This window comes from Podarcis pityusensis (genome assembly GCF_964106645.2).
Source record: "Podarcis pityusensis genome assembly, chromosome: 1".
In the NCBI taxonomy this organism is placed as follows: domain Eukaryota; kingdom Metazoa; phylum Chordata; class Lepidosauria; order Squamata; family Lacertidae; genus Podarcis; species Podarcis pityusensis.
Genome location: NC_138028.1, coordinates 31913517 through 31938185, shown reverse-complemented (window position 1 = coordinate 31938185; position 24669 = coordinate 31913517). Strand labels below are relative to the sequence as shown.

At 47.5% G+C, this 24669-nt stretch overlaps 1 protein-coding gene across 1 annotated transcript in view; it reads left to right on the top strand.

Annotated features, from left to right (window-relative positions):
* The first annotated feature begins 6462 nt into the window (after nucleotides 1–6462).
* Nucleotides 6463–24669, top strand: part of LOC308461303 (acetyl-coenzyme A synthetase 2-like, mitochondrial) — a 27215-nt gene continuing 9008 nt past the window's right edge. The window contains exons 1-7 of the mRNA XM_080978095.1: nucleotides 6463–7099; nucleotides 14331–14427; nucleotides 15531–15730; nucleotides 16626–16801; nucleotides 18400–18552; nucleotides 22026–22173; nucleotides 24444–24581. Of these exons, the coding sequence (XP_080834221.1) occupies nucleotides 6796–7099; nucleotides 14331–14427; nucleotides 15531–15730; nucleotides 16626–16801; nucleotides 18400–18552; nucleotides 22026–22173; nucleotides 24444–24581 (1216 nt within the window). The 5' untranslated portion in view covers nucleotides 6463–6795. The remainder of the gene's footprint in view (nucleotides 7100–14330; nucleotides 14428–15530; nucleotides 15731–16625; nucleotides 16802–18399; nucleotides 18553–22025; nucleotides 22174–24443; nucleotides 24582–24669) is intronic.

Genomic DNA, 24669 nt, shown 5'->3' with positions numbered 1-24669 from the left:
ATACACCTTAAGTGCCAGGCAAAAATGTTCTTCTTTAACCAGGCCTCTTAACCAGGCTGATTGACATACAACGCCCTTTGAAAAATGTGTTGAGGAGGGGGGTTTATTGGGTTGTTTTTGTTTTTATTATGTATTTTGTGGTTTTATGTTGTAAACGCCCTCAGACCTGTGGTTATAAGGCGGTATACACATTTAATAAGTGATAAAAATATCAAAGCTGCTAGCCACAATATCATTTTTTAATATATACTGCAGCATGAGGCTATGTTTTACCTCCACTGTCAGAGGCAGTGTGACAGGAGGCTGCCTCAGAGACTCATGGCAGCACCAGGCTAGCTTCTCCTCTTGGAATGTAAACCCCAAACAAAAAAAAGCGTCCTTTCATGTGTCCACCAGAGGGCAACACTTTCTCTTGCATGAGTTCGCAAAGGGTTTTCAACCAAACGCTGCGATGGATGGCATGAAAAAAGGGTTGTTTATGTGCGAAAGTTGGAATTGCCTGCTTTGTTGTAGCCACTTGAGGTAACTTTTAGCAGAACAGAATTTGTTGTTGTTGTTGTTGTTGTTGTTATTATTATTATTATTATTATTATTACATTGCTCTTAATCTAAAGATCACAGGGAGGTTTACATAATAACAAACACACACACACCCTCCCAGTTTAAAGGGTACTAAATTGTTTAATTAGCCAAAGGCCTGGGAGAAGAGGAATGTTTTTGCCAGTTGAGCCTCCCTGGGGAGCCACCACAGAAAAGGCCTGCTCTCTTGTTGCTGCCCTCTGGACCTCTTGTGAACGAGGCACATGAAGAAGGGCCTCTGATGATAATTGCAGGGTGCAGGTTGGTTCATATGGAGAGAGGCAGTCCTTGAGGTATTGAGATATTGTGGTCCTGAGCTGTTTAAGGCTTTATAGGCCACCTGAGCCTCAAGAAATACCACAGGACCCACAAATTGCCCCCCCCAGCTGTATACCCACTCCTTCAGAGGGAATGTAACCCCATCAAATGCAGGTAACCTCCTGTCCATCCAGTCTACGGAACCACCCACTAACAGTGCCTCAGTCTCATCTGGGTTGAGCTTCAGTTTATTGGCTCTCATCCAGTCCATTACCAAGGCATGACAACGGTCCAGAATATCCGCTGCCACACGTGCAGATGTAAAGGAAAAGCAGAGCTGTGTGTCATCAGCAAATTGCTGACAATGTACTCCCAAACTCTGGATGACCCCATTCAGTGGTTTCATGTAGATGTTAAACAGCATGCAGGATAAAATTGAACCCCAAGGACAGTGGCACCAAAATCTGGTGCCCCACAAAGAAATGTTTAACGGAAGTAATTTATCCTGTTCCTCAAGTCCTGTGAAGAACCTGCTTTCCAAACCTCAGTTTCTTGCATCAAGATTAAAGGTATGAACGCCCTTTTTACATCTGCTAAGGACTGGCCCGCCAATGAGGCAAAGTGAGGCGACTGCCTCAGGTGGCAGGATCCATAGGGGCAGCAGATCCTGATGTAAATAATAATAATAATAATAATAATAATAATAATAATAATTTATTTGTACCCCGCCCATCTGGCTGGGTTTCCCCAACCACTCTGGGTGGCTTCCATAGAAACCAAAAATACACTAAAATATCACACATTAAAAACTTCCCTGAACCTTAAGATGTCTTCTGAATGTCAGGTAGTTATTTATCGCTTTGACATCTGATGGGAGGGCGTTCCACAGGGCAGGCGCCACTACCGAGAAGGCCCTCTGCCTGGTTCCCTGTAGCTTTGCTTCTCGCAATGAGGGAACTGCCAGAAGGCCCTCGGCGCTGGACCTCAGCGTCCAGGCAGAACGATGGGGGTGGAGACGCTCCTTCAGGTATACTGGGCCGAGGCCGTTTAGGGCTTTAAAGGTCAACACCAGCACTTTGAATTGTGCTCGGAAACGTACTGGGAGCCAATGTAGGTCTTTCAAGACCGGTGTTATGTGGTCTCGGATGTAAATCTTTATTCCCACCCCCTTGTTCCTGATGTAGATCTTCACTCCCTCCTTCCCTGGTGGGGAGTGGGGTGCTCTTTGGTGGTTCACAACAGGTGCCAAAATGCATCTGCTAGATGTAAAATGTTATCCAGTGTTTATTCATTTGTCCTTGATTTGTTCTGCTGCAAGAAGGGGTTGTAACTTTGCAGAGCATATGTGACTGGTACAGTAGCAGAGGGAAACTGGTTTAGCTGGTTTGGCACTTGCAGAACAAATCGAAGCTGTGGAAAATAAGAAGCTGCCTAAGGCCATCTGGGAATTGGCAGCAGATGCTGGAGTTGGGATGTGACTGCAAGGCACCTTGTCTTGCACTCAAAACTGCTAAGTTTACATCCTTATAAGGCTGAGAATGTTGAAAACCATAATGTAAACCTATTATCTTGTTTTCATTTTAAAAAATAGCATTAAATTAAGCACAGAGGGATTGGAATAGAAAGTGAAGAGTCAGGGCCCCTAAGGTAGCTTCCAGAGCAAAAACACAAAAATCCAATAAGATAAGATACCGTATTTTTCGCTCTATAACACGCACCCGACCATAACACACACGTAGTTTTTAGAGGACGAGAACAAGAAAAAAAAATTCTATTCGAACCAGTGGATGTATGTTTTTTGTGGTTCATGCTGTGGCCACAGACATGTGATCTGACAGTGAGTTTGGAGTAGCCCAATGCAAAAATCCTGAGGATCCATGTGGATCCATGCTTTGTAACCACGTTTTTGCACCACTGCGGCCCCAGGCAACAGTGGGTGCGTGATTTTTTTGGTGCAAGCTGTAGCCATGGACATGCTATGTGATCTGATGCTGAATTTGGGGTGACCCAGGGCAAAAATCCTGAGGATCCATGTGGATCCGTGCTTTGTAACCACGTTTTAAGTGGGGAGGGAAGGAAAAGCACTCAAGGGACAAGGAGCACACGTGGTGTGTGTGGAGAAGGATGCTGCTAATAATGCAGAAGAGGGGTTTAAGGGGAGAAGGAACACGCGTGGGGTGTGTGGAGAAGGATGCTGCTAATAATGCAGAAGAGGGGTTTAAGGGGAGAAGAAGCACGCGTGGGGTGGGTGGAGAAGGATGCTGCTAATAATGAAGAAGAGGGGTATAAGGGGAGAAGGCTCCTCTCCTCTCCCACTTTGCTCCTTTAAAGCAAGCAGGCTCTGCTTTTCTCCCTCCTCCCTGCTCATCCCCAGGTTAGCGAACTGAAAAACTTTGCTGCTATGTAGCGAGCTGAGTGGGGAGAAGAGAGGGACAGAGAGCCTGCTTGCTTTAAAGGAGCCAACCAGACAGGAGCCGCTTACACTCGTGTAAGCGGCTCCTCTCCTCTCCCGCTTTGCTCCTTTAAAGAAGCAGGCTCTCTGTCCCTCTCTCCTTCCCACTCAGCGGCTCTTCTCCCGCTTTGCTGTTTCAAAGCGAGCCACGGAGGAGGGAAGGAAGGGGAACCATGGATCCTCTGCTCACGACTGCAGCAGATCCTCCCCGCCACCCGTAAGCATTCGCTCCATAACACGCACAGACATTTCCCCTTACTTTCTAGGAGGAAAAAAGTGAGTGTTATGGTGCAAAAAATACGGTAATTTATTATGGTTAAAGACCAGCTCACATAGCATAACACAATAAAAACAGTGTTCATAAATATAAAATATACAGTCGGAGCAGATTGCAGCAATAGCTCATTAGTTAAAATTGAGATATATACATACACCTGTACAATTAAGGTTTGGGCTACCATATAAAATTGACCCTGAGGCGCCCCAAAGGGCGACTTCAGCATTTCCCTAGTTAGCTGTTTTATTCTAGAGGATGATCTGTGCCTACAAATCTGGGCGCAGAATCTGGCTACCAGCCAGGTTCTCTTGTGATCTTTGCCTAAGAGGAGAAAATTAAGTTTAGACTTGTCTGAAAGATCGGTGAACCTCTTCAGCAAAGGATCAATGGTGTCTCTACGAATCTCAACATAAAAAGGACATCTAAAATATATACCGTATTTTTCGCCCCATAGGGCGCACGAGCCCATAGGACGCACCTAGGTTTTTTTTGGGGGGGGGGAATAAAGAAAAAAAATTATTTTCCCCCCAGGCGCGGGGCTGGGGCGGGGGAAGCCCGAGCTTCCCCCGACCCCAGCCCCCAGAACAGGCAGCTCTCCGCAAGCCTTGGGAGACCGGCGCGACTTCCCGCCGGGCTCCCACGGCTTGCGGATATCTGCCTGAAGCCCAAACCAGGTTCGAGAACAGCGGGATGGTGATGCTCCGCCTCCCCGCTGTCCCCCGAGCTTCTGGGGCTGGCGGAGGGGAGAAGCTTGCTTCTCCCCACCGCCAGCCTCCAAACCAGGTCGGGGAATAGCGGGATGGCGGCGCTCTGCCTCCCCGCTATCCCCCAAGCTTGTGGGGCTAGCGATGGGGAGAAGCAAGCTTCTCCCCACCGCCAGCCTCCAAACCAGGTCGGGAAATAGCGGGATGGCAGCGCTCCGCCTCCCCGCTGTCCCCCGAGCTTGTGGGGCTGCCCGATATCTGCACGAATCGGGATGCAGGCTGCTATCCGCAAGCCTGGGAAGCCCGACGGGAACTCCCGCAGAGCTCCCAAGGCTTGCAGATAGCTTCCTGAAGCCTGGAGAGCGAGAGGGGTCCGTGCGCACTGACCCCTCTCGCTCTCCAGGATTCAGCGAAAGCCTGCATTCGTCCCATAGGACACACACACATTTCCCCTTCATTTTTGGAGGGGAAAAAGTGTGTCCTATAGGGCAAAAAATACGGTATGTTCGGGGCTTCCTATTTCCCCTAATGGGCAGGTGCAAAGTCTCTGTGCGTACGGGAGTCTTCCATAGGAGCCTTCCAGAACTGGTGAAGGCAAGGCCGAGCTTCTAACAAGAGTAAAAGCCCTTCTTGCATTTCTGGATGTGAGGAAATAGAAATATGTTGCTGGAGTGGCTACGTATCTCCTGTTTTCTATGATTTTATCATTGGGGACCCTTGTCGAGTCCTCTTGTCTCTCTATGTCCATGATTCTTTGCCTAACCACGGATTTAGGTTGGCCCAGGCCCATAGTTATGAGGATTTGGGGAGCAAAAAAATTCAATAAAAATAATGTGATTAAAAATAAATGCAATACATCAGTGTACAGCACAATCCTGTGCGTGACTATTCAGAAGAAAGCACAATTGAATTCAGTGGGACTTATTTGGCCTGGATAAGTGAGCAGAGAAGACTGCTGCAGAAATAATTGAAAGAACAGAAAGAGATGGCCTCTGCGGGAGGATTACACTTTGCAAAACCACATATTGGGGTAACCCATATGTGTCACTTTTTATTTATTTAACAGGGAGGTGTAGGGCAATATAAAAAACCTTTAAAAACAATAAAGAACAATCATTAGAATTGTTTTTAGGAGGCTTTCAAATATTTCTACTTCTTGTCAAAATTTATCATTCTATACGAGTGCCATTCGAAACAACGCAGCACACAAAGTTGCATGTATGCCCTCCTGGAAAATAACTCTAATATGCCTGCAGAATAACCCTAAAATTATCGGAAGTTCACTACAGGATATGGAGAAGGCAGAATGGGCAAAAGGACATGAGGAAAAAGAGTACGCACATCTGATTTAAGAGTGACCGCGCATGCGCGCATCACAGCGACCTGGAAGTGGCAGGGAAAGGGGGCATAATGGGGTAGAGGTGGAACGGGTGCAGGGTTCAGGAACATAACCTGAGTGTAAATCGGTTGTTGCCTGAACATGAGGAAAAAGAAGAAGCCTGTAGCAAAGATACAAATAGAACTGCTGGAATGGCAACAGTTAAGACCCGTGACTTTCATACTTTCTAGAGCCAGGGAACCCTTTTCTGCATCTGGCAAGGAATCCCTGCCCATCTTCTGTGGATCTCCTGCGCAAGGGATTGTGGGAACTGTCCAAGGTCACATGATTGTTCATATCGGAGCAGTGGGCCTGTTCACTGTTGTTCCACTTGCCCCAGAAAGAACATCCAACAGATTGCAGGGGAAGTTGGGTGGTTGTAGGCAAACTATCATTCAGGGAAACATGCCTGCTGTTATTGGTCTTGTCATTGAGAAAACTGTGATAAATTTCCAAGAAACCCCTGGGTTTCCTGGAAAAACACAGCACCAAAGCTATTGCGGCAGGGGAACTACATCTGCCGGTGTCTTTAATGTGCTGGAAAAGCAAGTGCAGGAGTATAAGGAATAAACTGGACTAGGGGCCTCCTTTTCCTTTTATCATGAACTGGCACACTGCAATCTACATGTTACATACCCCAGTGCATGCTGTACTTCACAAGCAGATTATTTTTTCCCCGTAATCCTGTGACCCCGTATCTATTGCAGAGTAGTTACTAGAAGAGGAATGCAACACAGTGTGAGCCAACACAGTCGAGTCTGGATAAACTGTGGCTATGCATACAACTAACAGCCATAACTGGCTTCAGTACAGGAGGAGATTCAGATTAGCATGAAGGTTATTCCAGTTGGACATTCCTAAACCCCACCCCCTACTCCTCCCTTCAAAGAGATTGAATTTCCTTTGCATATTTTCTTTGGAAGAGGAGCAGTAGATGTGTGGTTGGTTGTTTCTTTTTCAGGGAGAGAGTGGAACGCTCTGTTGAGCTCTCAACGTGGATTTACAGTTTGGTGACCGAGGAGCAATGAGCCTATATCTCTCCGTGGGAGGGAAAAGACGCCACATTTTCCAAACTAGGATTTATGCTTAGATAAGAAGAAACTTGGCTTGGCTGAGGGACAGGGGGTTTCTCTTGTACCCCGGGATCATGGCCTGGCTGTTTGCTAGAAATTGTTTCGCAGAAATTGCCCCTGGAGGCAAATTGTCCTCTTACATATTCAGAGCGTGGAGCAAAGGGGCTCTAAGTGCATACATGCCAGAGGCGACCTCTTTTCCTGGACCAAAGGACCACCACGGGTTGTACCAGGTATCTGTGGAACAAACAGATGCATTCTGGGGAGCACTAGGGAGAAGCCGGCTTCTGTGGATCAATCCTTTTCATTCTGTCAGTAACTGTAACCTGCAGCAGGGCCACTTGACCTGGTTCCTCGGAGGGCAGCTGAATGTAGCAGGTAAGGAGAAAACATGCTGTTCTTTCCCCCCCTCCCCCCGCCTCTAGGGAGGAAATTCTAACTTCCATAGACTGGATCCTTTTTTTATTATCCAGTATAAACACGGTATAGATGCGGGTGGCACTGTGGGTTAAACCACAGAGCCTAGGACTTGCCGATCAGAAGGTCGGCGGTTCGAATCCCCGCGACGGGGTGAGTTCCCGTTGCTCGGTCCCAGCTCCTGCCAACTTAGCAGTTCAAAAGCACGTCAAAGTGCAAGTAGATAAATAGGTACCGCTTCAGCGGGAAGGTAAACAGCGTTTCTGTGTGCTGCTCTGGTTCGCCAGTCATGCTGGCCACATGACCCGGAAGCTGTCTGCGGACAAACGCTGGCTCCCTCGGCCTATAGAGCGAGATGAGTGCGCAACCCCAGAGTCGGTCACGACTGGACCTAAAGGTCAGGGGTTCTTTTACCTTTACCTATAAACATTCCATTCAAGGTGGCAAAACACTTGAAGGAAGCTGGTGTGGGGCATTGCATGGAGCTGTGATGTGCATTCAAATCCCTCCTCAACCTTGAAGCTCACGCCGGGTAGCCATGGACTAGCTAACATTTCTCAGAGTGGCTTACCCCACAGGGTTGTTGTAAGAAGAGAATGGGGGAAGCTATCCATACTGTCCTGGCCTCTTTGGTGAAAGAATAGGATAAAAATATATGTGACAATAATAATATAGTGTACAGAAAAACAATAACAGGCCTTAAGGTGAGATTCATTGCCTTGTTGTTTTCTTCCAGATCTGGGAATTATTTTATTTCTTATAGATTAGACCATAATCTATGGTCTTTGGGATAAAACTTCTGTCCAAAACTTCTTGCAGTGTGCCTGGTTTTTGCACCCATGCTGGGTTCCGAACGTTCACATTCCAGTCACACCAAATTTGAGTCCAGGGGGCTCAGACTGACTAGAAGAGAACCACAATATAATCAAATAATGAGTGGAAGCATCATGCAAGCATGTGGAACACACCATGTAAAATGTGTGGTGGGAAATATCTGGTTTCCCAAAGCGCACTGATGCATAAAATTGTTTATTTGTTCAAGTATGTGGCTGTTCTGTTGCCTATTGTACACCAAATATTTTCCATTTTAGCGTTCAAAGATTTAGGGTGCAACCATCCGCCACATCTTTGTTTAAGAATTCTTCTGGGACAAGATATTGTCCAATTCTTTTGAGTTGCCACCCTATCTATTATTTATTTATTTCATTAAATTTATATACCGCTTAATTGTTGTTGTTTTTTAAAGGAAAAAAAACCCTCAAAGCGGCTTACAAAAAGAGTCTAGCCTGGTGCCGTATCAAGTACCCAGGTGCGATTCTATATCCTGACTGACAATGGTCTCCCGGGTCCTAGTCCAACACTCTAAACGCCACACCACACTGACTCTGTTGAAGGGTAGAATATATATATATTTAAAATAACTAAGAAAAAGGAGATTGTAAAGTGGCAGAAATGGAGACTCGGTGAGCAGTAACCCACACCACGATTAACATAAAATGTTGAACGCTATCTATGATTTGCTGAGCGCCAAAGTGTCTCACATTGTACCAAACAGCTGATTATTCAGCTGTGTTCATTGCCTTAATAACTGCTGTAGAGAGACTGGGGATTAAGAAATGAATCTGAGTGTCTAGTAAACAGAAGCGTATTTGAAATGTAATGGGCTGGTGGCATTGAACCTTACTTTCCGCTATAATTTCAGATGGGCAAAATGAGCAACTGATGTAGTATGAGTTGTGAAACGAAATAATACAAGCTGTACAGCTAATCTATTACAGGATGTACAATCTACAAAGGTTGTGCAACTGATGTGTTTTGGGCTGTGCAAATAATTAACTTGGGATGTACAGCTTTGACTTCTGCATATTGATAATAGGTTGTGCAATTGACCTTAGGCAGTGTTGTTGACACGGGGCAACTGCTACCGGCACAATCTACTGTACAATTTGTTACAAATCAGCTGCAAAATTGTCACTCAGCAATCTGATGATGGCCAGTCTGTTCTTGTACATTTATAGAATACTTAATATCGATAATTCCAGTACTTTTATGTGTTAATAATATTTATTATGCTTTTGTATATGCAGGAAACCACTCAGAGGGCCTGCAGCAATAATGACACTATTATTATTATTATTGTTATGTAGTGTAGTTTCACCCTGGGCCAACAGGGGGATACTGTATATAGTTTTCACTCAGGTCTGTAGATAGTTTTCACTCAGGTCCGCGGCAGTTATTTTAGGCGGGAACTCTGGGCTGTTGTGGTTACAATGTTGACAGCCGGCTGCCTATAAATACAAGCCGGCTGAGCTGTTCGCAGTCAGTTCTATTCCAGCTTACCATAATAAAGAGCTACTTGAAGAAATCGCTGTGCCGGCTGCTATGTCAACCCACGACTTAACACTGGCGACGAGGATGGGATCGATGGACATCAGAGCACAGCCAGATGCGGCCAGCCTCTGAACTGAGCTGAATCACTGAGCTGAATCACAGAGCGAAATCACTGAGCGAAATCACTGGGCAGAACCAATTCAGAGCTGACTGTTCTGGCTAGAGCACTGTGTTCCATCCATCGCCCTTCACGCCGGCATCGGAATCATGGCTTCACTTGTGCCTCTACCGCCGTTTGCGCCAGCCTCTGAATCATGGGACTCCTACCTCGCTCGGTTCGACTGCTACCTCCAAGCCAACGAGCTGACAGCAGTATCAAAGGATCGGAAGCGGGGCCTATTCCTCAGCCTCTGTGGGCCTGAGGTGTTTGAGACGGCCCGAGCGTTGGTTGCGCCTGAAGCAGTCCAGGCAACACCATGGGACACGATCCAAGAGAAGCTCCGCAACCACTACGCACCAAAGCCGTCCAAGATTGCTGCCCGCCATGCGTTCTACCACCGGAACCAGGCAGAGGGGGAGTCAATCAACAACTACACCACCGCCCTGCGACAGGCTGCAATGCACTGTGAGTTCCGAGACTTAGACGATGCCCTGATGGATCGAATCGTCTGCGGGGTCCGGGACATCCATCTGCAACGGCGCCTCCTAGCCAAGCCAGACCTCACGCTACAGAAAGCCATTGAGGAGGCTGTGGCCTCAGAAGCTGCTGAACGCTCCGCCCAGGAGATCCGCAAGTCCAGCAGCCCGCGTCTTGCTAGGGCGCCAGTTCCGGTGCATCATGAAGAGGCCAGCAGTGAGGAGGCATCCTCCAGTGAAGACGAGGACGTGCACCAGACAAAGCGGGAGCGCAGGAAGTTCCAACAGAAGTCCAAGGGCCAACCGGAATGTGCTGGCTGCGGAGGCAACCATTCCCGTGCCAAGTGTCGATTCAGAGACGCCATCTGTAGGAAGTGTTCCAGAAGGGGCCACATCGCTAAGGTCTGCCGATCGGCTCCGTCTGACACCCCCCCTTCATCGACTCGCAAGTCCAAGTCTTCACTCCAGTCTGCCAAGGAAAGTTGTTTCGCTCTCACCAACTGCCGCTGCCCGTCTGGAACCACGATTGGCCAAACCGACTCGCCTACGCGACGCAAGCTGAACGTCACGGTGCTCATTGAAGGAGCTCCATGTGACATGGAGATCGACACCGGGTCTGCCCTGTCCATCGTGTCATGGAGCACCATCAAAAGACTGGTACCCAGAGTGTCCAAAAGGCAACTCGACTCTCACCGCGTACACCTGAGAGACTACCAGGGAAACGACATTCCCGTGGTAGGCGTTGGCCGGTTCCGGATCGCCTTCAAGGATTTTTCGGGCCTGCTCCGGTTGGTGGTGGTCGAAGGTCAGCGGCCAAGCCTCCTAGGGCTAGACTGGTTTGATGCCCTCGGCCTGGAAGTCACCGGCATCAACTGCATCTCTAACGCAGAGACTGAGGGTCTGGTCAAAGACTTTGCCGAGGTTTTTGACGGCACCTTGGGCCAATATACAGGTACGCCCATCTCCTTTAGCCTTGATCCACAAGTCGCCCCCATCAAGCTAAAGCCACGCCGGGTTCCCTTTGCTCTCAAGGCTAAGGTGGACGAACAACTGGACAAACTGATCGCCCAAGGAGTTTTGGAGCCGGTTGACCACGCAAAGTGGGAAACCCCCATCGTCACGCCTGTCAAGCCAGATGGGTCGGTGAGAATCTGCGCTGACTACAAGTGCACGATCAACAAGGCACTTCAGCAGCACGCTTATCCGGTTCCTGTTGTCCAACACCTGCTGCATTCCCTGGGTGAGGGTAAGGTCTTCGCTAAGCTGGACCTTGCCCAAGCCTATCAACAACTGCCAGTCGATGATGCCACTGCTGAAGCCCAGACGATCGTCACCCACCGGGGGGCATTCCGTTGCCGCCGGTTGCAGTTCGGGGTGAGTGTGGCTCCTGGCATCTTCCAAAGCCTTATGGAGCGTCTCCTGCAAGGGCTTCCGGGCGTGGTACCATATTTTGATGACGTCTTGGTGTCTGCAGACTCACACCAGCAGCTGTTCGAGCGCCTCCGTGCCGTGCTGACCAGGTTCCAGGAGGCCGGGCTCAAGGTAAAGAGGGAGAAGTGCCAGATCGCCGTTCCACAGGTAGAGTTCCTGGGCTATCTTATCGATGCCTCCGGTCTTCATCCAACCACATCCAAGATCCGCGCTATCCAGCAGGCCCCCACCCCAAAGAACAAAACGGAGTTGCAGGCATTCCTGGGGCTGCTGAACTTTTATAACATGTTCCTGCCCCACAAAGCCACAGTGGCTGAGCCTCTTCACCGACTCCTTAGCACTAAGACGCCTTGGGCCTGGGGTCATCGGGAGACGGCGGCCTTCAACGCGGTCAAGGCTCTCCTTTCTTCAGACAGTGTGCTGGTACAGTACAGTGAATCCAGGCCGCTGGTCCTTGCCTGCGACGCCTCACCTTTTGGCATCGGTGCTGTCCTTAGTCACCGTTTTCCAGATGGAAGAGAAGCACCGCTCGCCTACTTTTCCAGGACACTATCTCCGACGGAACGGAATTACAGCCAGCTCGACAAGGAGGCATTGGCACTTGTGGCTGGAGTGAAGAGGTTCCATGAATACCTCTATGGCAGGACTTTTGACCTCATCACTGACCACAAGCCACTCCTGGGCCTCCTCGCCGGTGATCGTCCAACTCCACCGGTCCTCTCACCACGCATGCTGCGATGGACTGTTTTCCTGGCTGCCTACCACTACCGGCTCATCCATCGCCCGGGGAAATCGATGGGCCATGCCGACGCCCTCAGCCGTTGCCCTCTTCCAGCATTTGTGGAAGACCCGGCTCCAGCTTCATCGCTCCTTCTGATTGAGGATCTTCCGGCAGCGCCTGTATCGGCTGCCACTGTGGCCTCCGCATCTGCCCAGGATCGCACCATCAGCCGGGTGCTCAACTGGGTGTGGAGGGGGTGGCCACAAGGGCCTTTTGCATCGGAGTTCCAGCCCTTCGCAACCAGACAACATGAACTCTCAGCTCATCGCGGCTGCCTGCTGTGGGGAGACCGCGTCGTGATTCCCCAGGGACTCCGTCAGCGCGTCCTGGAGGCTCTGCACGTTGGCCACCCGGGAATTGTCAAAATGAAGGCGTTGGCTCGGTGTTACGTCTGGTGGCCTAATATGGACGATGCCATCACTGCCTGGGTGTCCGCCTGTCAAGCGTGCCAGGAGTCGAGGCCTGCACCACCGGCAGCTAAGGGACACACCTGGGAGACGCCAAAGACACCCTGGTCGAGGGTGCACATCGATCTGGCTGGCCCCTTTCACGGCCGGACCTTTATGGTAGTGGTGGACGCCTATTCCAAATGGCTGGAGGTCGCCCTGATGCCCTCCACCACTACCGCAGCTGTCATCCGGGTGCTGCGAGGCCTGTTTGCAACGCATGGGTGTCCTGATGTTCTTGTCTCTGACAACGGACCGCAGTTCACGTCAGGCACGTTTGAGCGGTATCTTTTGGGACTGGGCATCCGCCATGCCCTAACGGCACCCTTTCATCCATCCAGCAACGGGCAAGCGGAAAGAATGGTGCGCTCGACAAAAGAGGCACTGGCGCGCCTGGACCGGGGAGACTGGCATGAGCGGGTCGCCGAATACTTGTTCGTGCAACACATCACCCCTCATGCGGCCACAGGGAGGAGTCCTGCTGAACTGCTTATGGGCCGCCGCCTCAGGTCACCGCTCGACCGGCTACACCCAGACTTTGCCGTGGCTGAACCCCCAGGCTGTGCCAACGCACCACGGTCATTTGTCCCAGGAGACCAGGTCTTTGCCCGGAACTATGTGGGGGACATCCCTTGGGTGCCAGCCACAGTAGTGGGAGTCACTGGACCTCGCTCGTACCAGGTGGCACTCGAAGACGGACGCTTGTGGCGACGGCACATAGACCAGCTTAGGCGCAGGGTTGGGGACTTGGACACTACCGAGGTGCCCCCAACTGCGCTTGCGGCTCCAGAAGAGACACGTACAGATGGCGAGGCCCCACCTACACCTCCCTCGCGAACTGCCAGCGTGGAGCCGAACCAAGCCGTTTCAGAACAGGCTCAGACCACTCCACTTGCGGAGGCTCCACCCACAGCAGCGGATCCAGGGGAGTTGGTTCCAACGCCACCTAGGGTCGCACCACAGCCTCAGCGAGAACTGTGTGGCCCTCCGGACTTGGCTACCAGTCCCCGGCGGTCTGGCAGAGTTTCCAAGCGCCCAACTTATTTAAAGGACTATGTTGTTGGACAGGTATCACTGTTGGTCTAAGTATGGGAAATGTAACCGATATGCTTTTGTGCTTAATTGAACCATTACGCGTAGTGCTGTATATAAGGAAACCATTACGATTGTAACTAACGCCTTATCTCGGTGGGGAGGGGTGTTATGTAGTGTAGTTTCACCCTGGGCCAACAGGGGGATACTGTATATAGTTTTCACTCAGGTCTGTAGATAGTTTTCACTCAGGTCCGCGGCAGTTATTTTAGGCGGGAACTCTGGGCTGTTGTGGTTACAATGTTGACAGCCGGCTGCCTATAAATACAGGCCGGCTGAGCTGTTCGCAGTCAGTTCTATTCCAGCTTACCATAATAAAGAGCTACTTGAAGAAATCGCTGTGCCGGCTGCTATGTCAACCCACGACTTAACAATTATTATTATTATTATTATTATTATTATTATTATTAACGTTCATAACATTGGATAAACTGCAGACACCTGAGCCTGTCATAATGAGCATCTTCTCTTTTAGTCAACTGTTTGGATAGACATGTCCACAAAGCCCCCAATAAAGTTGCCCTGATCTGGGAGAAAGATGAGCCTGGGCAAGAGGAACGGATTACATACAGGTAATTACTTGCCTTTTTGCACACCCAGACAAGGGAGGGGGAGCTGCATTTAAAAACTATTCGGTTTTCTAATATGTGTGGACATCATTCGTCTGGAGAAAATGCCACAATGCAGTCGGTTTATAGTTCCCATTCCATAATGTTAAGCTCAGCCTGCAAGTTGCAATGATGTTCTTAATATTGCAATGCTGTGTCTTAATATCAGAACTCAAATTTCAGTATATAAAGTGATACTTTTTAGGGATGGGCAACCTGTGGCCCTCAGGGCCGTCTTAAGCATATCCGGTGCTGTGGTGCAAAGGTCCCTTCGGCGCCCCCCCCTTTCCCAGAGTTGTCGACCTTTTCCCAAGCCTCTGCAGGGATCATTCTCTTTCCACGGAGGCTTGGGAGGCAAGCTGCCCGCCCGCCAGCCATATGGTTGACGGGGCACAGATGGCGGGCGTGCAGGGAAAGGGGAGGCTGCTGGCAAAGGTGCACAGCTCCTTCACTCACTGGGGCGTCCCTGAGAGGCCGGCGCCCTGGCGCAACACGCCACTAAGCCCAATAGGAAAGACGGCTTTGGTGGCCCTCTAGATGTTGCTAGACTCCAGCTGCCATCAGAGCAGGGCTACTCCAGTGTGGTGTAGTGGTAAGAGCAGTAGACTCATAATCTGGGGAACTGGGTTCGCTTCCCCGCTCCTCCACATGCAGCTGCTGGGTGACCTTGGGCCAGTCACACTTCTCTGAAGTCTCTCAGTCTCACTCACCTCACAGAGTGTTTGTTGTGGGGGAGGAAGGGAAAGGAGAATGTTAGCCGCTTTGAGACTCCTTCGGGTAGTGATAAAGCGGGATATCAAATCCAAACTCCTCCTCCTCCTCCTCTTCTTCTTCTTCTTCTTCTTCTGTTTTATACCAAGGGGGAAAAAGTTCCCTCTAGCCCAGTATGACATTAGCCTTCCATATCTTCCTTATTCCTCTTACTTTTGATGGAAGATACAAGGGAGTCAGTGCTAAAGCTCATAAATGTGGTGCTCTGTAGTTATTGTCCTTAACATGATTCAGAAGAGACTGGTGGTTTTTTTTAAAAGAGGGTATCTAAACAACCAGGTGTTTTCTTTGGACAGAGAATTGCTAGAGATGACATGCCGCCTTGGGAACACCTTGAAGCGACATGGAGTGAAGAAAGGTGACCGAGTCACCATTTACATGCCCCCGTGTCCGATGGCTGTGGCAAGTATGTTAGCCTGTGCCCGAATTGGAGCAGTACACACAGTGGTATTTGCTGGATTCAGTTCCGTTGCATTGGCTGACAGGATCCATGATGGTAAGAGCCTCCTTCACTGAGGACTGTACACGTCCTTTTCTTCATTTTTCTTTTACTAACTTTATATACAGTCTCAGGGACCAACTGAGTGTGCAGAAATAGTGATTTATATGCAAATATTTCTGCCGTCAATGTTCTCCTACCAAAAGTCCTTATGTATTACAGCACTCCATCCTCCAGTCTTGATGGAAAGAAAAGTATGGAAAAGGGGTGTCTTTTAAAAAAACTAAAAAATCATTTTAATCATGATACTCTTTCCCTCCCTTCTCCTGCATTGTAATCTCCCAACCCAAGCCTGATCCCAACAGCACTGCAGAGCTCATGGCAGGCTGTGGAATTACTTTATAACAAAGCACATTTGTGAAGGAATCCCTACCAGCATCAGAAAGGGATTTTCTAGAGGAAGGAATTCACCCCCTATATATAAAGTACTTGAGCTGTGAAGAAAGTGTAAAAAAAAGAAGTAAAGGACCCCTGGACAGTTAAGTCCAGTCAAAGGTGACTATGGGGTTGTGGTGCTTATTTTACTTTGAGGCCGAGGGAGCCAGTGTTTGTCCACTGACAGCTTTCTGGGTCATGTGACCAGCATGACTAAACCACTTCCGGTGCAATGGAACACCATGATGGAAACTAGAGTCCGCAGAAATGCCATTTACCTTCCCACCAGAGCAGTACCTATTTATCTACTTGCACTGGCGTGCTTTCAAAATGCTAGATTGGCAGGAGCTGGGACAAAGCAACGGGAGCTCACCCTGTTGCAGGGATTCGAACCGCCTACCTTCTGATTGGCAAGCCCAAGAGGCCCCGTGGTTATACCACAGTGCCACCCATGTCCCATGCAGGGGAAAAGGGTACAGTATGTTGTATCTGTATTGTTTTCTTTCATCTTCTCCAGCTCAGTCTGAAACAGTGATCACAGTGAACCAAGGCTTGCGAGGGGGCAAGTTAGTTGAGTTAAAGCAGACAGTGGACGAGGCTCTCGAATTGTGTCCAAAGGTGAAGCGGGTTTTCGTTTCAAGGAGGACTGATAAGAAGGTGCCCATGTCAGGCCTGGATCTGCTGCTGGAGGAGGTGAGAACCAATACCCCACTCATGGGCTGTTTTTGAACATCATTGGTGGCTCCATAAGCCGCAGTTTATGTATGCTATAAGCTATAGATAAGCACTGGGGCAGCCTGCTCCTCTCATGCCTCTCTTCTCCTCCTCCCTCCCGCCAGCACATAACAGCATGGCAGGAGTGGTCATTCACAGTGCTCACCTGCAATTTCATACATTCATTTATTTAAAATGTTTTAATGCTGCCCTGAAAATATTCTAAACCTTCTGAAAGCAGTTTACAAAAAATAAAATAAAAAGTAAGGTATATTTATAAGATTCAATTAGCTGAAACATCAACATTAAAATAAAATTTGAAATACATACGTATTAGGATATCAGTACAGTGGTACCTCGGGTTACAGATGCTTCAGGTTACAGACGCTTCAGGTTACTGACTCCGCTAACCCAGAAATAGTACCTCGGGTTAAGAACTTTGCTTCAGGATGAGAACAGAAATTGCACGGCGGCAGTAGGCCCCATTAGCTAAATTGGTACCTCAGGTTAAGAACAGTTTCAGGTTAAGAACGAACCTCCGGAATGAATTAAGTTCTTAACCTGAGGTACCACTTTAACAGTGAAAACTAAAATGGTAGAATATGTAATAGAAAACCAGCATAAATTGAAAGACTGAAACGTTTAAGGCCCATTTAAGAATAGTAAGGAAGGGAGCCAGGTAAACCTGCTATAGAAGAGCATTCCGTGAGGATGGGACCAGCACACAAAAGGCCCTGCCTCTCATGAGCTCATATATCCTACTGGCAGACATGTGAGCAGGGTCTCCATGATGGTTCCTATATATAATACATTTCTGAAGCTGCTGTCAAACATCTGGGGGGGGGGGTGGAAACTCACTATTTAAGCCTTCTTATATCCATTACTGAGATGTTATTGAGGAAGATGCAGAGGAATCTTTAGGAATCTGCATTAGGATCATCAACTTTTTTTTTTTTAAAAAAGGTGCCAATAGCAGCTTCACCCTTTGGAGTGAGATTTTAGCAGTAGGGGAGGGGTATTTAATCATGCGTGCACAGTTACCTGATTAAAATTCCCCACCCCCCTAAAGAAAAGCTCCTTTTGTTTCTACAGAAATAGAACAATAAGGTAGAAATGGTGTGGTAGTGTCAGACTAGACAAGATGCTAAATAAGTAAGTTGCAATAACATCTGCTTTTAAAAAGCATATAGAAGACATGGGGTCTATTTTCATCATTTTTATGGGGATGGGCCATAGCTTAGCGGCAGAGCATCCGGACACTTAGTGTGTAGACAATGGCCCAATGGTCTGACTGCATAAGGCAGCTTTCTATGTTTCTACCCATATCAGTAGGAGCGATGGAGGCTATACTTGTGGAGCTAATATACTGTCAAGCTTCTTTCTTCAGCCATGAGAATTTGAGATATGCTTAAAAAAAACCCAAAAGCTTGGGGCAGTGGGGATGTGTGTGTGGAAAAGGTGGGCCCAGTCCCACTAAGCTTCCTTCTTAATTTGGCCCTTGGTGCAGGGGGAAGTGAAGGAAGCCTGGGGGCTGTGAAGAGAGCCTACTGAGAGAGCTTCTCTGCTTCCTGTGACAGGAGATGATGAAGGAGGACGTGACCTGTGAGCCTGCTGCCTTGGAGAGTGAAGATTTACTGTTCCTCCTCTACACTTCAGGAAGTACTGGGAAACCCAAAGGACTGGTGCATACCCAGGCAGGTTATTTGCTGTACGCTGCCATCACACACAAGGTAAGTCCACACAAGCGTACAGAGCAGAGATATCCCGTAACTTCACAGAGGACAATTAAACCCCTGCTAACCTGCCATGTCATATTTCCTTCTATGCATCTGCTATTGGAGAGCCGTGCAGGAGCTGCTGGCTATAATTTACTCCTCACTAAGGGAGAATCTGGCTGGTCACAGGCTTGACAGCAACTAAGGTGACAGCAGACCCAAAGCCAGGCATAGCGAGCAGCCTTAATCAAAACTGGTGTCTCACCATGATGAAAGCTGTGTAGACACTTTGGGGAACTTGTATTATTTGCCTTACAGAGCTCAAATCAATTTCCGTACAGATGCAGACTGGGAAAGAGCTATGCTTAAAAGGCTTCTTGGATGATGAAAGCCTTCAGTAGGTGCCAAAAACAGAGACATTACCAGTCTAATGTTTAAGGGGGTGGATTTCCAAAGGATCGGTGCCATAACACTAAAGACTCCGTTCTTATATGGTGTGGCGTGGACCTCCTAATAAGTTGGTATATATAAGCAGCCCTCACAATGATTGACTCAGGTATATAAGGACTGAGGCAACATTTCACGTATCTGTATAGGACTTTATACACCAAAACCAAAACCTTGAACTGACAGTAGCCCGGTCAGCCAATGCATTTATTTCGACAGCAGGGTAACATGTTGGTGATATCCTGCCCAAAGAGCAGTTAAGCTCTTGCATTTCCCACCAGCTACAGCTTCTGGACCAACCTCAAGGGAGAGCCCCACAAGGAGCGCATTGCAGTAATCCTGCCTGGAGGTTACCAATCCCCAATTTGGACAGCTCCATATTCCTGCATCCCAGGGATGCAGAGTGACCCCACTGTTTCTTTGTTCTTCCTTTTGCTACGAACATACCCATAAAAGCCTTTTTTGTTGCTTTTAACCTCTCTAGCAAGCCTGAGTTCATTCCGTGCTTTAGCTTTTCTGACTTTGTGTCTACACGTGCTGGCTATTTGTTTGAATTCCTCTTTGGTGGTTTCCCCCCTTTTCCATTTTTTGTACACATCCCTTTTTAATCTTAACTCAGTTAAAAGTTCTTTAGATAGCCACCCTGGCTTCTTTAGGCACCTTCCATGTTTCCGTCTCATTGGTATTGCCTGAAGTTGTGCTTTTACTATCTCCCTCTTAACAAACTCCCAGCCATCATGAACTCCCTTTCCTTTTAGTATTACTGTCCATGGGATCTCACCCAGCACTTCCCTAAGTTTTATGAAGTCGGCTTTCTTAAAGTCAAGAAATTGAGTCCTAGTATGCTTGGCTGCTCCTTTCCGCTGTATAGTAAACTTCAGAAGAGCATGATCACTCGCGCCTAATGATCCTTCCACATTAATATAACTGATAATGGGATTTAATTCTGAGCAAAAATGGTCAGTTCAGATTGAGAATCAAGTAAATTCATCATCATCATAAATTACATTTTTAATACTTCTAGCTGCAATTCTTTGGCACAGGACATAGGAGAAGGCATCTGTGCAATATGTTACTTTGAGGCTACTCTGTGATTTGGTTCATCCATCTCCTAATGTATTATTTTTAAAAGGAAATGCAGACATTAGTGGCTATAAATTTGATTTCAGGAGCTGTGCTGGGGAAGGAATACTCAACCTTTTTTTTCATAGGCTACTATTGCAAATAAAATCCCCCCTCCCCAGCTGCTTCTGCCCTGGCAGGTTCTCATAAAATGGAGGGGAATAGTTTTGCTCAGAAAAATGGCTCATAGCGAAAGGGTTAAGCATTCATCCAGTGTTCAAACCTACATTTTCCTGGAAAGGAAAAACAAAAAAAAAAGTTGGAATATTGGCCACAGAGCTTCCAAATGCCTTTGAAAACCACAAGATCGGATTGCAGTGGATTTCTGCTTTTTTCTCCCTGCTGAAAGCAGCACTCTTGGTGATGTCTTCATAACGAAGCAACCCAGAGAATGGCAAGTTTCCATTGCAAACATACTGACCCACGCTCCTCAAGTCTGCTCCTCTGGAATCCTCATCTGTCACCAGGAGGATGACATTGCTACAGCAACCCCAATAACAATAAGCTCAGAGAGTGGGGAGGGGAGAGGGCACAGGGTATTGTTTTACATAACAGCTGCAGAAGCAACAGCCAGAAAACCTAGAGAGGATACATTTGATAATGATCTGGTTTAAAAGAAGGCAGGAAGTGAAACAAGAAATGGACCCAATAAAAATAAGTTTTGCCAAGTGGATCATCAGCCATGCAGTCCAGTTGTTTCTGAATATGCTGTAACTCTATTTTGCTCCAGGGCAGCATTAAAAAGCCAGCCACATTTATAGACAGGAGACTGAGCAACAGAAATTGCAACAAGCTCTGAAATGATGATTGTTGGTTACAGCAAGGAACAATCAGGAGCACGATGTTAAGGTTGCAGTAATCTCTCTGGATGCCCCATGCCTGTCACATATGATGGCAGGCGTGGGGCAGATGAGTGGGGTTTGGGGGAATCTCATGAACCAGGCCTAAGGTAAAGGTAAAGGGACCCCTGACCATTAGGTCCAGTAGTGACCGACTCTGGGGTTGCGGCGCTCATCTCGCTCTATAGGCCGAGGAGCCGGCGTTTGTCCGCAGACAGCTTCCGGGTCATGTGGCCAGCATGACTAAGCTGCTTCTGGCGAACCAGAGCAGCACACAGAAACGCCGTTTACCTTCCCTCCGGAGCGGTACCTATTTATCTACTTGCACTTTGATGTGCTTTCGAACTGCTAGGTGGCCAGGAGCAGGGACCAAGCAACGGGAGCTCACCCCGTCACGGGGATTCGAACCGCCGACCTTCTGATCAGCAAGTCCTAGGCTCTGTGGTTTAACGCACAGCACCACCCGAGTCCCAGGCCTAATTAGGCTCAAAAACAGTGCTGTCCAACCCTGCTGTTGATAGAGCTGGTTTGCTGTGGCAAGCCATGCATACCCATCGTTTGTTCAGCAGAGGAAGCGAGAATGTCTCCTCCAGGCCTGGAGAGCATTTCTTGAATTTCTAATTGTAATTACAAGCTATGTAAAGGATGGAAGGACTTGGTCGGATCATTTTAAAGCAACAAGGGTGTTACAACTCTGGATAAAACAAGCATGGCCAGCAGGCCAAGCCACTTTTGCCACTACTGAGACCGATAATTGCTATGAACACCACTGCACCCAAACATTTGGTTTTTCCCTTTTGTTGTTCTATGACATTGCTTCCCACTGGGCTTGTTCACACAATGCTTTTTAAAAAGAAGTATCTGTCTCTTGGCACCGTATTAGAAAAGTTTGTTTTACTCTAAACATGTCTGGCCAGAGATATTAAAGGGAAGAAAAACAGGAAGTATGAACGTTGGCAAGTTTTCCAGTACGGAAACAGTACCCCAACTATAGATAACTTTTACCCAACAGATGTTATGTAAACTTGTTGGGTGGGGAGGAAGTTGTTCTCATTTCTTACATCCCTTGCTTTTCTGCAGTATGTGTTTGACTACCATGATGGAGATGTCTTTGGCTGCATTGCAGACATTGGCTGGATCACAGGGCACAGCTATGTGGTATATGGCCCTTTGTGCAATGGAGGAACCACAGTCCTGTTTGAGAGCACTCCAGTGTACCCTAATCCAGGTAAAAAACAAAACAAAACAAAACAGTAGACACAATACATGGCTGTAGACAAGGCTGTTAATGTATGGAAGGGATGGCCAGCTGTTGCCTTAAGGTAAAGTTGCCTTTGTAAAACCCCTTGCCAATAAATACATTAATCAAGGTGCTGTCAATTTTTTTGCTCCATTTCATTCGTAAGAAAAAGGAGCAGTGAGTCACTCTGCATACATATACTAGCAGAGGTTGCATCCCAGCTTCCTTCCCTCACCAACCTTGCTTGCCCTCCATGCCCTGCCAAGCCTCACCCCATTGCCAACGCTTCCTCCTCCCTTTACATTTGGACAATCTGCTCCCTTTACAACAACACGCCAAAAAAGCCCTCTGTGGCTCACCTGGGCCGCTTGCCTGGGCAACCCACCTGCATCTGTGTCCTCCTGTTCCCTCTTCTTCACCAGATTCCTCCTTGCCTCACCTGAGTAGCCTGTCCATGTGTCCACCCAACCATGGGAGTGCTCAAATTTAAAATTAAATGAATAAAAGCTTCTGTGGTGTTTTTTTAATTTTTTTTTTTTTTAGGTGAGTCACAGTTGGAGCGGTCAGTAAAACAAAAATGGAACAATTTATTTATTTTAATTAATGGGGGGGGCATGGAAGACCAAAAAAGCCCTTTGGTATCACAGTGAGGGACCTTGATAGGGAGAACTAGATGGTGGGGGGCCGGATGCAGCCCAAGGATCATGGATTAGATAAAGAAGAAGTTGTCAAGTTAAAGAGAGGCCAATTGGCCCGTTGAGAATTATGCTCATTCATGTCAAGTTGGGCTTCACATGCTTGAAAAATACAACAAAGCTTCCTGTTTCCGGCAGTGGAAAATGGCTGATCCCACACAATTGGACTTCAGCCGTTCCGATAATTCAGGGCTGATATGGGGGTAATTAGCCCTGGCAGCCTCCCCAGGGCAGGGGAGGACTGTCTCAACGACCTGCGGTCTGCCCCAGATTGCCGATGTGGCAGACAGCAGGGGCACTGGGTCACGGAGCTAGGGACGGCTGACACTCCTGCGACGCCATCCCATAGCCGGACGCATCTGTTTGGGAAAATATAAAGATTTGGAAAACAAACAGACATGCTCTGAATTGAAGAAGCTGGAAAAAACCTGCAGTATGTACAGTCTCTGGTGCAAAAGATCGAACTTCAAAGAGATCCTCATCATGACGTTTGGAATGTGGAGGGGCTTGGTATGTAAAAAAACCATTCTTTTATCCTTAACATCAACAATCCGTAATGCATGCCAAGTCTCATTAAGAACTTAAATTGCTCTTCAAAAAGTGAGTTCAGATGGACTTTTATATATAATTGGGATCTACTCGCAGCCACTTCTCTTCTAAGACCAGAAATGTCTGTTAAAGACGAAAACAAAAGGACAAAGGACAAAATGGCGTCTCCCACCACGTCGTTATTGAATATCTGAAATACCTCCCTGATTAAGAGAAACAGGAGCTAACGGATGGTTGGTTATAAAGACTGGAAACAATATTACATATACAACTGTTTGCAAAAAGATGTTTTTTTTATTACGAGCGAGAGAGAGGGCTAAATGGATGTTTGGCAGCCCCCCTCTAGGGCCCGGAGGGGGGACTGGGAAGATTCCAAAGGCCAATTGCTAACTGTCTGATATATGGCTACATTGCAAACAGTCTGTTTAAGATAAATCAACAAGGAGGGTACAGAAGGAAATTTCTGTTTCTTTGATAACACCTGGACAGGAAAGATTAACAATCTGGGAGCTGCCAAAATAACAACTCTCAAAGAGCTGGACAGAACTTTGAAATTGGATGCAGTTAAATGAAGCGGTGCGATGAAAAAACAGTGCGATGAAGGAGTACAATATACGGACAAATCTGCACTCCATAGAAAGAAAAAAAAGTATTGGTTTTCTGACGTGAATGAGGATCGTAGAACCAGAGTCAAAATGTGGAAGGGAAAAATCGGACATGGAATTATGAATAACATTGAGGATGATGAGAGGCAGGACTATGATGTTGAATGCGCTTCGAAATTCAGACCGTGGGAAGTCAAAACAAAATTATTACAATTTGGAAGACAATTGGACCTTTTATTATTTTAGTTTTTTATTTTTATTGGATCTGATTTGATATGTTAATTGGATGTTTTTATTGGAAAATTAATAAACGCTTTTAAAAAAATAAAATACAACAAAGCATGGCTAATTCAAACACAGGGGATAATGACCACTTCCTGAGGTAACTGGTTTCATCTTTTTATTTCAGGACGTTACTGGGAAACGGTGGAGAGGTTAAAGATAAATCAGTTCTATGGAGCCCCTACAGCTATTCGCCTACTGCTTAGATACGGGGATGATTGGGTAAAGAAATATGACAGATCTTCCCTCAAAATCCTTGGATCAGGTAGCTATTGCACTGGATCTTTGCACTCCATGGCAAAGCCACATAAAATAATAACCAAGTTTACAAATTTGGTCCAATATTTCGCAGG